Raw genomic sequence first — 17,171 nt, forward strand, 5'->3', positions numbered from 1 at the left:
GGATAAGTTCTTGGAGGAGAAGTCCATTACCTGCTATTAAGTTCACTTAGAGAATAGCCACTGCCATTAGCAATGGTTACATGGAATAGACTTAGTTTTTGGGTACTTGCCAGGTTCTTATGGCCTGGATTGGCCACTGTTGGAAACAGGATGCTGGGCTTCATGGACCCTTGGTCTGACCCAGTATGGCATTTTCTTATGTTCTTATGTTCTTACAATACAAAACACTTTGCATCATACATAAATTAATACATAACGAAAAAGCGGAATGGCTTAACACAGCCCTTCGCATACACGTACCAAACAGAAACCTAAGATCAGCGAACAAAGCACTCCTTACTATCCCATCAATAAAGACAGCAAGACTAACCCAAGTAAGAGAGAGAGCACTATCCTTGGCAGGACCCACACTGTGGAACACCATGCCACTGGAGTTAAGGTTGCAAAAAGACAGCAAAACCTTCAGAAAAGGCTTAAAAACCTGGCTATTCAAGCAAGCCTACCAAACAGAGAAGGGGAAACAGTGAGGCAGGCGAAGTGAGAGGTACGAACAAATAAAGTGTGTAGCTGTCTTTCTATCTCTGTTTTTACTTTACCTTTTCGTCCCATCACCAGAAGGTAAATTGACACTTATAAAGTTAGAATTGTTTTTAAACTGATAAATCCTGGACAGTATTGTATCACAAACCAATTATATCATTTAGAAAACTATGTACCGAACCATTATGGCACTTGTGTAAATTAATATATTTCAGCATCCTTATTTTATGTGCCCTATTGTAAACCCTTGTGACGGATCCTTCTTAACGACGGTATAGAAAAGATTTAAATAAATAAATACAACAAAAATACATTTTATAAACAGTAGCCATCACACTCCAAACCCCTCTAAGGGAGATCATTGCCCCCAGGTTCCCTTCCAGCCTCCCCTACATGAAGCATCCTTCACCACCCACATAATGCCCCAACCTCCCTGACCCTCCTTCAACCCCTCTGAACAGAAGAACTCAACTCTTCAAATGGAAGGCCTTATTCTGGAGGGGTAGGAACCTGGGGGGGGTAGGTGCTTCTTGTGCATCAGAGGGAGGGGGGAAAAAGATGCTTCATCCTTGGGAGGGTTAGGAGGGTGCTTGGAGGGGCCTAAATTCCTTGTGGAGTGAATATCTAATGGCTATTAGTGTGGGGGGAGGCAGGACAGATGGTGCTCATATGTGGATATTGAATGGTGCTCGGGGATGGATAGTTCAGGGGAGCTGAGGGTTGGGGAGAGAGGAAGTCCCCATGCTAACTGGCCCTTTCACTTCTGAATGGTTAGTATGGGGAATTTCCAGAGGCAGCAATGACGTGTTTGTGTCTCCTCATTTCTTCAAGGTCAAGCAGGATAGGATGTCTGTCCTCACAAGTGGGTGACATCGTCCAGTGCAGCCCCGCCCAGAACTTTCATGTTAGAGTTTCTAGAACTCTGCTTCACTGGGCATGCTCAGCATGCCACGTGACCACGCAGGGACCCCTTTAGTCTCTTCTTTTCCAGGAGCCCACCAGTCATGGTTCTTCACTCTCCTGCTGTTCAAGGTGTTTTTCCAACCTAAATGTATTTGTTGCCAATCTCTACGGTCTTTTTCTACTCCTTCAAGTGTCAAATAGGTGGTTCAATCATTTTTTCTAATTTTCCTTTCATCATCAAGCACCGGAGGGCATTGATTGCTCACGGTAATCGAATTGTTCAATTTTGCTTCATTGTTTTTTATGTCTAGTCATAAATTAGCAAGCCAGCAGCTTTAAATATGCCCTCCTATGTGACAGAGTCATGTCTGTCACAGATCCCCATAATAAATGTGTCTTATACCTGGAGGCAACACATAACATCCAGAGATGTCACCAGTGTGCGATCATAACCCCAAAGGGCCTTCAGTTCCAGCTGGAGCTAATGAAAAACTCTTCATCTACCAAGAGACTGGCCCACCAGAATCGACATTAGAGGCACTGGCATCTATGGACTTCCAAGTTGCACCAGATGCTAGCAATGCATCAATGTCAATGAGGCCTAATATTCCCTCAACTCTGAGCATCAGCAAGGACTACAGAGACAGGCCGTCACTTGCCTCCTCCCACCCTTGGAAGGTATCGGGTTCTATCTCTTTGATTCTGGCATCAATGAGTTCCAATGCCGAGCATCTAGCAAAGGCAAAGAAACATCACCATTGGTCTCCATCTCTGCACAATGCCAGGAGTGGGCTATGGCCATGAATCCCCCCGAAGCAATCCCATGGAGAGTTAGCATTCATCCTCATGCAGTCCTGGGAAAGGCATCAGTCTGCAAGGATCTAGTTATCAACTGTTGGTACACCTCTAGTTTCTCAGGAAGAATTAGCCAACCCTCCTGCCTTCCAGTCCTGTTGGCATTGGCAGTTTCTTGAGGAGAAGCTGGACAGAAAGTGTTGGGAATCCCGGCCACGGTCCTCCACAGCCGGGCCCCTTTACCTACTCAGCCACTGCACCGACATCGGATACTCCCTCTGGCGGCTCGAGGCGGCCCGCTTCGGTTCCCGGCCGTGGTAGGCCTCCCATGCAATCCGGGACACCGCCGGCAGGCTTCCTGTGCACGCCTCCCTAGGGGCCGCGGCAGGAAGCCTCGGTCCGGCCCCCGAAGATGACGTCAGACGCCCGGGCTATTTAAGCCCAGCTCAGACCAGCGTTCTTTGCCTTGGCAACAGGTCCTGCTATTTGAGTGTGTTGTTGCTGTGCTCCAATTCCTGCCTGTTCCTGCCTGCCCTTTGCCCGTGGTTCCACTGCTCCAGTTCCTGGTCCCTTGTTCCTCGGATTGTCTTCTTGGTCTTGAACAGCTTGGGGGGGAAGGAAAATACAGCAACACCAGGCAAGAGACGTCCCTTGGTTCCTTCCCCCGGATGTTACAAGGACAGAAGAACCACAGGTGTGGGAGGTTAAGGGTGGGACTTCCCTGGAGCCAATCAGCTGGCAGAGGAGGAGGAGTTTCCACAGGATAAAAAGGACTCCCTAGTAGAGCAGTCTCAGTCTCCGGCGGGGGACTGAGGAGGAAGGATCGGATTACCTGTCTGCTCTGGGAGACGTCGATGCTGGACATTCCCCGACCGTGTGAAGAACTGCAGCAACTATCACAGGGAAGGTGAGCGTGGGGACTTCTGTTGTTGGACGTACGACAAGGATACTTTGCCTGGAGGACTGCCGGTGGGTGGCTATACCTCTGGGGAAGGGTTGAGGTTCCAGAGGTACGGAGGGAGGTGGCAGTTAGGCCCAGTGGGGCTGGACTTTTGAACTATAGACTTTGAGAGGGACTTCTGAAGCCAGTGGTTGGAAAGTGAGTTGCTGGCTCAGTGGGGAAGGCTTCTGCCTTCCAATCCAGGTGGTGAGGGTTCAAATCCCACCTGGGGACTTTTAAGATAAATGCGTTTAAACTGCTATTTGAGTTTCCAAGGGACCAGAGAAGCTCAGTCAAGGTTTGGACCCGGGAACGGACACAAGCAGACGGTGTACGGACCAGGGAAAGTGTCACACCGTGCGTGAATTTAATGGCGACCTTCCGCAATGCCAGAAGGGATAGATGCCTTGACTGACGGACATCCTTCTGTATGTGTTTTCACTTTGCCCCAGTGGAAAAATGTTTTGAATTTTAACAGGTAATTTGTAGGACCTTCATGACCTCAGCCAGTAAATTTTAACAGGCTGTATCGACCTCTGGTCCAACTTTATTATATTTTAATTCACTTGCTCACTTCGAGCCAAAAAACTTTTTTAGATATATTTTTCTTTAATTGTAAAAAGTCATGAAGGAGTCCTCAGGGGAGAAAAGTATTTTACTGCAAAAACGTTTTTCAAGTCCAGGAGCAACATTCATAACCAGTACTTAGCTTTAATGTCGAACACTGTATATCACCCTGACATGGCCATGTTTCGATCGCGTTCTGCTTCAGGGGGACTATCCATCCAATCTTCACATGCTCCTTGTTGATGTTCTTAAGTGTTCAGGCTTTCAAAAAACTCCCCGACTTTTTACAATTAAAGAAAAATATATATAAAAAAGTTTTTTGGCTTGAAGTGAGCAAGTGAATTAAAATATAATAAAGTTGGACCAGAGGTCGATACAGCCTGTTAAAATTTACTGGCTGAGGTCATGAAGGTCCTACAAATTACCTGTTAAAATTCAAAACATTTTTCCACTGGGGTTTTGTGGTGTATGTGTGTTTTGAATAATATTTCCTCAGATTTCTGAGGTTTTGGGCTTATTTTATTGATGTGTTTTCACTTTGGCCATTAGTGGGCAAGATCTTGCATCGCATGCAGGTCCATCCAGGTGATGTGATTCTCGTTGCACCAGAGTGGTCGAGACATCCGTGGTTTGCGGACTTAGACAACCTAGCAGTGGAAGGTCCGTTACGGCTAGCTCATATGCTGAACCTTCTGTGTCAAGGTTCCATTTGTGTAAATCAGGCAGATCGCTTTTGTTTAGTGGCTTGACTTTTGAGAGGGAGCGTTTGAGGAATAAGGGTTATTCAAAAGAGGTCATTGCTACCCTCTTGCAGTCTAGGAAAACTTCCATGTCCCTAGCCTATGCAAGAGTATGGAGATTTTTTGAGGCCTGGTGGCAGAAGATGGATCTGATGCGAGCCTCGGTGGTGTGTATTTTGGCCTTTCTGCAGGAGGGTTTGCTCAAAGGGTTTATCCTTTAATTCCCTCAGGGTTCAGGTGGCAGCTTTCGGATGTCTTCAAAGTAAAGTTCAAGGAGTATCTCTGATGGCACATCCGCACGTTGTGCGTTTTCTTTGGGGAGCGAAACAATTGCATCCTCTGGTTCGGAAGCCTTGCCCTTTCTGGAGCCTTAACGTGGTCCTGACGAGCATGTGTGCACCTCTGTTCGAACCTCTGAAATGAGCTACTGTGAAAGATCTCACTTTGAAAGTGGTCTTCCTAGTGGCAATCTGTTCGGCTTGCTGAATCTCCGAGCTTCAGGCCTTATCATGTAGGGAGCCCTTTTTGAGAATTTCGGATGAGGGAGTGTCCTTGAGAATGGTTCCGTCCTTTCTGCTGAAGGTGGTGTCATCATTCCACTTAAATCAGTCAGTGGAGTTCCCGTCCTTCCCAATTTTGGATCCTACAGTGCCTCAGGCTGAAGAATTACGATGGTTAGATGTAAAGCATGCTTTGCTGCAGTACCTGAAGCTCTCGAACAGCTTCCAATTGTCAGATCATCTCTTTGTGCTGTGGAGTGGTGCCAAAAAGGGTCATAAGGCACCAAAAGCCACAATTGTGCAGTGGTTGAAAGAGGCTATTACCTCTGCATATATCTGCCAAGGTTACCCTGTTCCGGAGGGGTTACGGGTGCATTCTACCCGTTCTCAGATAGCCTCCTGGGCCGAGTGTCAGCAAGTTTCGCCACAGGAGGTCTGTAGAGCAGCTACTTGGAAATCTTTGCACACTTTCTCCAGGCATTACCGTTTGGATGCCAGGCCCCATAGGCCATGGGCTTTGGTGAAAGTGTGTTTCAAGCAGGACTCTCGCAGTCCCACCCTGTTTAGGGAAGCTTTGGTACAGGACTGATCTGGGTGCGTACAGGGAAAGGAAAATTGGTTCTTACCTGCTAATTTTTGTTTCTTTAGTACCACAGATCAGTCCAGAGTCCTGCCCACTGGAGGAAAGGGAGAATTGGAGACTCTGCTCAGTTTTGGTTTTTGTGATTACTCTGAAGAATGGCACAGGATTTTGTTAGTCCTACACAGGGTTTTGTGTGGGTGCGAGTTTCAGTCCAGGTTTCCTCTTCACACTGCTCATTCAGTGGAGGTTAGTTGGTTTTGTTTCTTTCATTTCTGGCTTGGGTACAGGTCAATACTGAGAGGACTGCAAGCGACACCACGTGTTAAGAGGCAGTGTCAGTAAAACTTTCTCTATCTCCATCTACTGGAAGGGAGGCAAATTCCAGGAGTCTGGACTGATCTGTGATACTACAGGAACGAAAATTAGCAGTTAAGAACCAATTTTCCTTTTCTCCTCACGTCTTCTCTATCCATGATGCATCCACCAGTAACGGGGTGTTTGTATCTCGCTATGTCTCCTCTGTTCCTACTATACCCATGAGTGATGGAGTGTTTGTATCTCTTGGTGTCTCCTCTATCCCCATTGCACCCACCAGAGATGGCGTGTTTGTATTTTCTCATGTCTCCTCTAACCCCACAGCATACACCAGTGATGTAGTTTTTGTATCTCTTTATGTCTCTTCTATCCCACCCCATATGCCGGTGATGGGGTGTTTGTATGTCCTCATGTTTCCTCTATCCCCGATGCATCCTCCAGTAATGGGGTGTTTCTATCTCTTCTTGTCTCCTCAATCCCCACTGCATACTCCAGCAATGTAGTGTTTGTATCTCTTTCAGTCTCTTCTATCCCACTGCATATCGCAGAGATAGAGTGTTTGTATTTTTTCATATCTTTTATCCTCAATGCATCCACCAGTGATGGGGTGTTCATATCTCCTCATGCCTCCTCAATCCCCACTGCATACACCAGCGATGTAGTGTTTGTATCTCTTTCAGTCTCTTCTATCCCACTGCATATCGCAGAGATAGAGTGTTTGTATTTTTTCATATCTTTTATCCTCAATGCATCCATCAGTGATGGGGTGTTCATATCTCCTCATGCCTCCTCAATCCCCACTGCATACACCAGCGATGTAGTGTTTGTATCTCTTTCAGTCTCTTCTATCCCACTGCATATCACAGTGATAGAGTGTTTGTATTTTTTCATATCTTTTATCCTCAATGCATCCACCAGTGATGGGGTGTTCATATCTCCTCATGCCTCCTCAATCCCCACTGCATACACCAGTGATGTAGACTTTGTATCTCTTCATGTCTCCTCTATCCCTGCTGCATTCACCATCGAATGGGTGTTTATTTGTCCTCATGTTTCATCTATCCCAGCTGCATTCTGCAGTGATGTATGTTTCTAATTGGTGCAATATTCTGTCTTCACTGCAGTATTTGCCAGAGATGGGGGTGAACCCTCACTCTTCAGCAGGGCTACAGTGAGGATTACTGTGAGTGATGAGAATGACCATGCTCCAGCCTTCGAGAGTGAGTCTACATATGTGGAGGTGCCAGAGAACCAGAGCCATGTGGTGCTGTGTACGCTGAGGGCCACTGACCCCGATGAAGGAGAGAATGGGCGAGTGGAGTACCGAATCATTGGTAAGAAACATCATCACAGACTAGTTTAAACCTCACCAATGCAAATTATTAGTTTCTGGGTTTTTACTAATTTAAGTTACAATACTGTAAAGTTTAGCCTACGCTTTATACAGAAGAGCTTCACAACAGGGTTGTCCTGGCTTCATATCACAGGTTTCAACATAAGCTTTCATCTATGTGCTTCAAAGGATTTTTCCACAGGAAGGGTTTCAGTTCCAAGCAAACATATACAAGTTCACAATATGCACACTCATCGGGTAAGGGTCAGAAGCTCAGGGATCAGGTCTATAGTATAGACCTGGGGAATTCAGGGTGAACCTAGAAGATGTGGTAGGCCTGATTGACAAACTGAAGAGTAGTAAATCACCTGGACCGGATGGTATACACCCCAGAGTTCTGAAGGAACTAAAAAATGAAATTTCAGACCTATTAGTAAAAATTTGTAACTTATCATTAAAATCATCCATTGTACCTGAAGACTGGAGGATAGCAAATGTAACCCCAATATTTAAAAAGGGCTCCAGGGGCGATCCAGAAACTTCAGACGGGTTAGCCTGACTTCAGTGCCAGGAAAAATAGTGGAAAGTGTTCTAAACATCAAAATCACAGAACATATAGAAAGACATGGTTTAATGGAACAAAGTCAGCATGGCTTTACCCAGGGCAAGTCTTGCCTCACAAATCTGCTTCACTTTTTTGAAGGAGTTAATAAACATGTGGATAGAGGTGAACCTGTCGATGTAGTATACTTGGATGTTCAGAAGGTGTTTGACAAAGTTCCTCATGAGAGGCTTCTAGGAAAAGTAAAAAGTCATGGGATAGGTGGCGATGTCCTTTCGTGGATTGCAAACTGGGTAAAAGACAGGAAACAGAGAGTAGGATTAAATGGACAATTTTCTCAGTGGAAGGGAGTGGGCAGTGGAGTGCCTCAGGGATCTGTACTGGGACCCTTACTTTTCAATATATTTATAAATGATCTGGAAAGAAATACGACGAGTGAGGTAATCAAATTTGCAGATGACACAAAATTGTTCAAAGTAGTTAAATCACAAGCAGATTGTGATAAATTGCAGGAAGACCTTGTGAGACTGGAAAATTGGGCAACAAAATGGCAGATGAAATTTAATGTGGATAAGTGCAAGGTGATGCATATAGGGAAAAATAACCCATGCTATAGCTGCAAAATGTTAGGTTCCATATTAGGAGCAACCACCCAAGAAAGAGATCTAGGTGTCATAGTGGATAACACATTGAAATCATCGGCTCAGTGTGCTGCGGCAGTCAAAAAAGCAAACAGAATGTTGGGAATTATTAGGAAGGGAATGGTGAATAAAATGGAAAATGTCATAATGCCTCTGTATCGCTCCATGGTGAGACTGCACCTTGAATACTGTGTACAATTCTGGTCGCCGCATCTCAAAAAAGATATAATTGCGATGGAGAAGGTACAGAGAAGGGCTACCAAAATGATAAGGGGAATGGAACAGCTCCCCTATGAGGAAAGACTAAAGAGGTTAGGACTTTTCAGCTTGGAGAAGAGACGGCTGAGGGGGGATATGATAGAGGTGTTTAAAATCATGAGAGGTCTAGAACGGGTAGATGTGAATCAGTTATTTACTCTTTCAGATAATAGAAAGACTAGGGGGCACTCCATGAAGTTAGCATGGGGCACATTTAAAACTAATCGGAGAAAGTTCTTTTTCACTCAACGCACAATTAAACTCTGGAATTTGTTGCCAGAGGATGTGATTAGTGCAGTTGGTATAGCTGTGTTTAAAAAGGATTGGATAAGTTCTTGGAGGAGAAGTCCATTACCTCTATTAATCAAGTTTACTTAGGGAATAGCCACTGCTATTAATTGCATCAGTAGCATGGGATCTTCTTAGTGTTTGGGTAATTGCCAGGTTCTTGTGGCCTGGATTGGCCACTGTTGGAAACAGGATGCTGGGCTTGATGGACCCTTGGTCTGACCCAGTATGGCATGTTCTTATGTAATTCTGCACTACTGAGGAGCGCAGAAATCCCCCCCCCCCCTCTGCCCCCGCGCAATAATTGCCATTTTCTGCGCAGAATTGCCAAATTCTGCGCAGAAAATAGAAACAAGTTTGCTTACCGAAAACAGTGTTTCCGTAGATAGCAGGATGAATTAGCCATGCTATCATGGGAACTGTCCATTAGGCCAAGGAGGCGGAATTTCCTAAGTGATGTCAGAGCTTTGCTCTGAGGCTGCCCGTGCTGATAACGACTCTCCTCAGTCTGTGATAAAGCAAGCATGGTCGTAGAGTTGGAGTCGACTGATCAGGGAGGTGGGTGGATCAGCATGGCTAATTCATCCTGCTATCTACGGCAACACCGTTTACGGTAAGCAAACTTGCTTTTTCCGTCGATAGCAGAGCTGAATGAGCCATGCTGTCATGGGAGTCCTAAGTTCCCATCACGCTGACTGAAAGGTAGTAGTGTCTTATACAGCGTGATGAAGGTTAAGTGACAGTCGACCCCTTGTAGTCCGTGGACAATGACCGTAGAAGTGTTTTACCAAACTTTGCATCGTCCGCCGTTTGTTGGTCAAGACAGTAATGGGAAGTGAATGTGTGGAGAGAAGCCGATGTGGCTGCTTTGCAAATATCTACTGGTAGAATATGTCTCAGGTGAGCCATGGAGGCTGCCACCGCTCATGTTTGATGAGCTGTGGGGCGAGACGGTAATGTGGAATGACGTTTGTCATGACAGAATTGTATACACTGTGTAATCCAGCTAGATATGGTGCGTTTAGTTACTGGAAGGCCTGGGGCATTCGGGTTGAAAGATACGAACAGCTGCGATGCCCTGTGGGGCAAGTGGGTTCTTTGTTTATAGTAGGCTAATGCTCTTTTATAGTCCAGGATATGTAGTAACTTCTCTCTTTCGTTCTTGTGAGGTTTTGGACAAAAAGTCGGTAACTCAATTGGTTGGTTGAGATGAAATTGGGAGATAACCTTCGGCAGGAACGAGGGGTGTATACGTAGGAGCACCTTGTGATGATAGAATTGAAGGTATGGGCTATAATGTACTAAGGCCTGCAACTCGCTAACTCGTCGTGCCGAAATTATTCAGAGTAGTTAAATCACAAGCAGACTGTGATACATTACAGGAGGACCTTGCAAGACTGGAAGATTGGGCATCCAAATGGCAGATGAAATTTAATGTGGACAAGTGCAAGATGTTGCATATAGGGAAAAATAACCCTTGCTGGAGTTACATAATTTTAGGTTCCATATTAGGAGCTACCACCCAGGAAAAAGATCTAGGCATCATAGTGGATAATACTTTAAAATCGTCGGCTCAGTTTGCTGCAGCAGTCAAAAAAGCAAACAGAATGTTAGGAATTATTAGGAAGGGAATGGTTAATAAAACGGAAAATGTCATAATGCCTCTGTATCGCTCCATGGTGAGACCGCACCTTGAATACTGTGTACAATTCTGGTCACCGCATCTCAAAAAAGATATAGTTGCGATGGAGATGGTATAGAGAAGGGCAACCAAAATGATAAAGGGGATGAAACAGCTCCCCTATGAGGAAAGGCTGAAGAGGTTAGGGCTGTTCAGCTTGGAGAAGAGACGGCTGAGGGGGGATATGATAGAAGTCTTTAAGATCATGAGAGGTCTTGAACGAGTAAATGTGACTCGGTTATTTACACTTTCGAATAATAGAAGGACTAGGAGGCATTCCATGAAGTTAGCAAGTAGCACATTTAAGACTAATCGGAGAAAATTCTTTTTCACTCAACGCACAATAAAGCTCTGGAATTTGTTGCCAGAGGATGTGGTTAGTGCAGTTAGTGTAGCTGGGTTCAAAGAAGGTTTGGATAAGTTCTTGGAGGAGAAGTCCATTAACGGCTATTAATCAAGTTTACTTAGGGAATAGCCACTGCTATTAATTGCATCAGTAGCATGGGATCTTCTTAGTGTTTGGGTAATTGCCAGGTTCTTGTGGCCTGGTTTTGGCCTCTGTTGGAAACAGAATGCTGGGCTTAATGGACCCTTGGTCTGACCCAGCATGGCAATTTCTTATGTTCTTATCCCCACCGTTGGAAGATTGTCTCTGCTACGTCGTTGTCAAGGGACCATTCGTGGGGATGGAATATCCAACTTAGCCTGTCCGCTTAAGTATTGGCAATTCCCGGCAGGTAAGTAGCTTGCAATTGAACGGAATGGTGGGTTGCCCACTTCGGTATGGTGAGGGCTTCGCGGCACATGCTCCAGGAGCCCGAGCCTCCCTGTTTGTTGATATAAAACATGGCTACTTGGTTGTCTGTGTAAACCATGACTCTGTGACCCTGAAGGTGAGAGACTAAAGTGCGCAGGGCGTAACTGATTGCTCTCAATTCCAGGAGATTGATGTGGAGGGACTGCTCCTGCTGAGTCCAGAGGTGATTCAGGTGGGCCCCCCATCCTTTGTGGGAGGCATCTGTGGTAAGGACTGCATTGTGTGGTAGAAGAGTGAAAGGAGTTCCCTTGGTGAGTGTCTGTTTGTGTAACCACCAGTCTAAGTCTGTTATCATGATTTTTGTCAAGAACACTCTCCAGTGTAGTGGCTGAGAATGTTGTTTCCACTGACGCTTGAGACCCCATTGTATGTGTCTCATGTGGAGCCTCGTGTTGGAGACCATGTGGATTGAGGCCGCCATATGTCCCAACACTTATTTATTTATTTAACACTTTTTTATACCGATATTCCGGTAACAGAGTTACCAATTAAGTCGGTTTATATTACAACAATAACTATGACATGAGAATGTCTTACAATAAACAGGTTTATCGAACTTGGATACAATGAAGTGGGTTTAACAGCTTAAATAAGATAGAAATCAGGAGTTAATAGTAGGACAAGGAAACAAGATTTGATTACATCGCGCAAAAAATAGGGCGAAAGATTCTCTTAAGGGGTTACCAAAGGCTAAGATCACTGGTGTGAGTCAATATGATATTGAGTTAGAAGAAGGCTTGGTTGAACAACCAGGTCTTGAGTCTTTTTTTAAAGGTGATTGGGCATTGTATTAACTTGAGGTCTGGTGGGAGAGAATTCCAATGCTTAGGGCCTGCAGTGGAGAAATCTCTTTTGCTTAATAATGTTTTGATCGGTGGGGCCTGAAGATTGTCTCTGTATGCATGTCTCACCGGTCTGGAGGAGGTGCGAGGTTGGAGTGGGATCCTAAGATCCAGGGGGGTGATGTTTTGAATTGCTTTGTGGATTGATGATAGAGCTTTGAACAAGATCCTAAATTTGATAGAGAGCCAGTGCAGGTTCTTCAGAATAGGTGTTATATGGTTTCTTTTGTTAGTTTTGGTTAGAATCCTTGCTGTAGCATTTTGTAACATCTGTAAAGGTTTTATAGTGCTCGCAGGGAGGCCGAGTAGTAGTTCCACTTGCAAAACTTGATGCGCCATCGGCGAAATGGTCGATTTTAATCGGCGAAAGAGGAGTCGCATGTTGGGTCTCCTGTCTGCCGGCAGAAAAACCCTGCATCTGATTGTATCCAGATGAGCCCCTATGAATTGTATTATTTGTGTAGGACTTAAATTGGATTTTTGATAGTTGATGATCAAACCCAACTTGTCTAGGCACTGAATTGTATCCCGGAGATGTTGTGGAAGAATGTCCGGACTGGCGGCCACCAGCAGCCAGTCGTCGAGGTAAGGAAAAATCATGATCCCCCATTGACGAAGGAATGCCACCACCACTGCCATACTCTTGGTGAACACCCTGGGCGCTGTTGACAGGCCAAAGGAAAGGACTTTGTATTGGAAGTGTTGGCCATGCACTTGGAAAGACAGGTATCGCCAGGAGGAAGGATGCATAGGAATGTGAGTGTACGCATCCTTGAGGTCCATGGAGCACATCCAAGCCTGAGGCTGGATCAAGGATAGTAGAGATTTGAGAGAGATCATTTTGAACTTTTCCTTGACTATGAATTTGTTCAGTTCTTGAGGTCTAATATTGGACGAAGGTCCCCCGACTTCTTTAGAATTAGGAAGTAGGGGGAATGGAATCCTGCAAGATGGTCGGTTGAAGGAATGTGGCTGTTATGGTTATTGATGTTTGGGTAAATACTTAGACACTGTGGCAGGTGACCACGCCCATGGGGGGGGGGAAGTCCTGTGAGGGACCACGGTGTCAGGCTAGACTCTGGACACTCAAACACAGATTGAATCTTTATTTAAACAGTTTTGGAAACTACCAGAGGTGGTAGTAGTGAGTAGTAGATGTTGAGCCCGGCTGGGCGAGTATCCCACAGGACGCTGGAACAGAAAATCCTCTGCTTGGCTGTGCTGTAGTGGAAAGAGACTGAGAGCTATGAGTACACAGTGAGAAACATACAGAATCCCAGGTAGAATAGGAGAAGCTCCGAGACAGGGAGAGCAGGCCCTCGAGGAGCGAGTATCTGATCCCTGAGGGGCGGATTTTAAAAAGCATTTACATGCGTAAATCTGGGTTTTACGCATGTAAATGCACTTTACTCGAGTAAGTGGGCTTTTGAAAATTGCTACAATATATGCCATTGAATCGTCCATAGGATTTATTCGCATAAGTGCACTTTACGTGAGTAAATGGCTTTTGAAAATTGCTACAATAGTAGTTACATTTATGCGCATAACTCCTTTGAAAATTACCCCCTTTGAGTAGAGAGACTCAGTGGTATTGTATTTTGTTGCCAGAGGATGTCATTAGTGCAGTTAGTATAGTTGTGTTTAAAAAAGGATTGGATAAGTTCTTGGAGAAGTCCATTACCTGCTATTAATTAAGTTGACTTAGAAAATAGCTACTGCTATTACTAGCAATGGTAACATGGAATAGACTTAGTTTTTGGGTACTTGCCAACTATTATCCATAGTTTAATTCATAACCATAATCATACTTCTACCTGGCTTTGTTCAATACTGCGCATATACAAACTGACGCGACACTTAAGATCACTTAACCAAAATTTACTAGATATCCCTTCTCCTAAACAAGCCAGATTAGACCTCACTAGAAAAAGAGCCTTTTCAATAGCCGGTCCAACACTTTGGAACACTTTACCAAACCATCTTCGCTCGATATCCAACCCTGCACATTTCAAAAAATCTCTCAAAACATATCTTTTTCAACTTGCATTCAACACGTCTTCTAATTAAACTTAATCATCAATACCGAAATTACCCTCTTAAACATAGTTACACCCATTACAATCCCATTTATACTACACATAACTACAACATACCTGCTCATTCACACGTTTCCAACTATCATACCCTTCTCCCTTCTTCCCTTTATCTCATATAATTTTTACGCTCTATTTCTCCCACTTCCCCTTCCTCCTCCCGTTCCCCTTCCCCCCCTTTTTCCCCTTTTCCCCCAAAACAATAAGCCCATGGTTCCAAACTTTTTATATTTTTAATAACCTTATATACTAGCATTCTGTCTAGTTATTACCAATTTTTATGTAAAGTTTAAAAATTCCATTTTATTTTGATTATTTTATTTTTGGTTTTAAATCTGTGAACCGTTTTTGATAAAATTTCTTTTTTAAAAAACGGTATATAAATACTTTTTAAATAAATAAATAAATACTTGTGACTTGGATTAGCCACTGTTGGAAACAGGATACTGGGCTTGATGGACCCTTGGTATGACCCAGTGTGACATATCTTATATTCTTAAAAGGGTCTAGATGTGTCTGTACTTTTAGAGACTTCCCAAGAGGAGGTCATTGGAAGAGGGACATTAATGGAGTCCTTTGCATTAGAAATGGAAAGGAACCTTGTGTTGCACTTATAGTTCCAGAATGGTTCTCTTCCTTGTTTTTAGGCCAGAGGATTAATATTTTTCCTGATCTGTGCCGTGTTACTCAGAAAAGAAGAATCAAATTTTCCTAGCGTGTAGCCAGATGGACTCAGGATCAATGGGTTATATGTTCCCCTGCTAGCAAATGGAGACAGAGTCAGGTTTCAAAGCTGACATCACCCTAGATATACACCTGCAGTGACTCCAGCCATTCAGTATCTCTCTGTCTCCTAACAGATGTGGATTGTGTCTCCTATCGGTAACCCAGTACTCTTTAGAGGAGGAAAATTTACCATCAAATTTCTACTCTTAAATTGGAGAAGATTGACCCCGCACTCCTGCAGTGATACCTAAGGGTCCCTCCCCCCAGTTGAAAATTCCTGAGGTAATTTCCGATATCTGTCAGAGGTTTGCTTTGGTCCGGTAGCCGGTTCCCAGCGAGGACTTTGCTGCTCAAGCTCAAGCAGCTGCTCAAGCAGCTAAAGGACAGCGGGTGCAGGAAGCTGAACGTGGCAGTGACTCCATTTTTAAAGATGGCGCCGGCGATCCAGTGCTCCCTCCATGTGACAGGGGCCGGCCAATGGCACGGATACCCTGTCACATGGTAAGGGCAAAGGCCATCGGCGCCATTTTTATTAGTGGCAGCCGACGGCCCGGGAGCGGGAGATTGCTCATGGGACCCCCACTGGACCAGCAGGTACCTGTAAAACGTTTTTGGGGGGGTCGGGAGGGTGGGGGAAGCTAAGGGATTAGTTTTAAAGGGTCGGGGTGGGTTTAGGGGTTATTTTTGTGTGCCGTTTTTCCCGCCATCCCCCAAAATAATAAGAGAACCCCCACGAACAATATCGTGGGGTTTTCCTATCGTTTTGGGGGAGCCCCCGATTTCTGACGATTTTGAAAATATTGTACGATATTTTCAATCATCCGAAGCCCGATTCACATCCCTAGTAAATAACCGATTCACATCTACCCGTTCTAGACATCTCATGATTTTAAACACCTCTATCATTTCCCCCCAGGTGATTTACTACTCTTCAGTTTGTCAATCAGTTCTACCACATCTTCTAGGTACACCGTGATTTGATTCAGTCCATCTGAAAACCTTCTCCAGTACGGGTACCTCCCCAACATCCTCTTCAGTAAACACCGAAGCAAAGAAATCATTTAATATTTCCGCGATGGCCTTATCTTCTCTAAGTGCCCCTTTAACCCCTCGATCATCTAACGGTCCATCTGACTCCCTCACAGGCTTTCTGCTTCGGATATATTTTTAAAAGTTTTTACTGTGAGTTTTTGCCTCTACGACCAACTACTTTTCAAATTCTCTCTTAGTCTGTTTATCAATGTCTTACATTTAACTTGCCAACGTTTATGCTTTATCCTATTTTCTTCTGTTGGATCCTTCTTCCAATTTTTGAATGAAGATCTTTTGGCTTAAATAGCTTCTTTCACCTCCCCTTTTAACCATGCCGGTAATCGTTTTGCCTTCTTTCCACCTTTCTTAATGTGTGGAATACATCTGGACTGTGCTTCTAGAATGGTATATTTTAACAATGACCATGCCTCTTGCACACTTTTTACTTTTGTAACTGCTCCTTTCATTTTTTTCTAACAATTTATGCTTCGGTGTTTACTGAAGAGGATGTTGGGGAGGTACCCACACTGGAGAAGGTTTTCATGGGTAATGATTCAGATGGACTGAATCAAATCATGGTGAACCTAGAAGATGTGGTAGACCTGATTCACAAACTGAAGATTAGTAAATCACCTGGACCGGATGGTATACACCTCAGAGTTCTGAAGGAACTAAAAAATGAAATTTCAGACCTATTAGTAAAAATTTAAAACTAATCAGAGAAAGTTCTTTTTTACTCAACGCACAATTAAACTCTGGAATTTGTTGCCAGAGGATGTGGTTAGTGCAGTTAGTATAGCTGTGTTTAAAAAAGGATTGGATAAGTTCTTGGAGGAAAAGTCCATTACCTGATATTAATTAAGTTGACTTAGAAAATAGCCACTGCTATTACTAGCAATGGTAACATGGAATAGACTTAGGTTTTGGGTACTTGCCAGGTTCTTATGGCCTGGATTTGCCACTGTTGGAAACAGGATGCTGAGCTTGATGGACCCTTGGTCTGACCCAGTTTGGC

At 44.3% G+C, this 17,171-nt stretch overlaps 1 protein-coding gene across 1 annotated transcript in view; it reads left to right on the forward strand.

Moving 5' to 3' along the window:
- Positions 1-17,171, forward strand: part of DCHS1 (dachsous cadherin-related 1) — a gene marked incomplete in the record, with an annotated part of 442,608 nt that overhangs the window by 316,258 nt on the left and 109,179 nt on the right. Inside the window, 1 exon segment of the mRNA XM_029601883.1 lies at positions 7,008-7,217. Within this exon segment, the coding sequence (XP_029457743.1) occupies positions 7,008-7,217 (210 nt within the window).

Source organism: Rhinatrema bivittatum, chromosome 5, assembly GCF_901001135.1.
Source record: "Rhinatrema bivittatum chromosome 5, aRhiBiv1.1, whole genome shotgun sequence".
NCBI classification, from domain to species: domain Eukaryota; kingdom Metazoa; phylum Chordata; class Amphibia; order Gymnophiona; family Rhinatrematidae; genus Rhinatrema; species Rhinatrema bivittatum.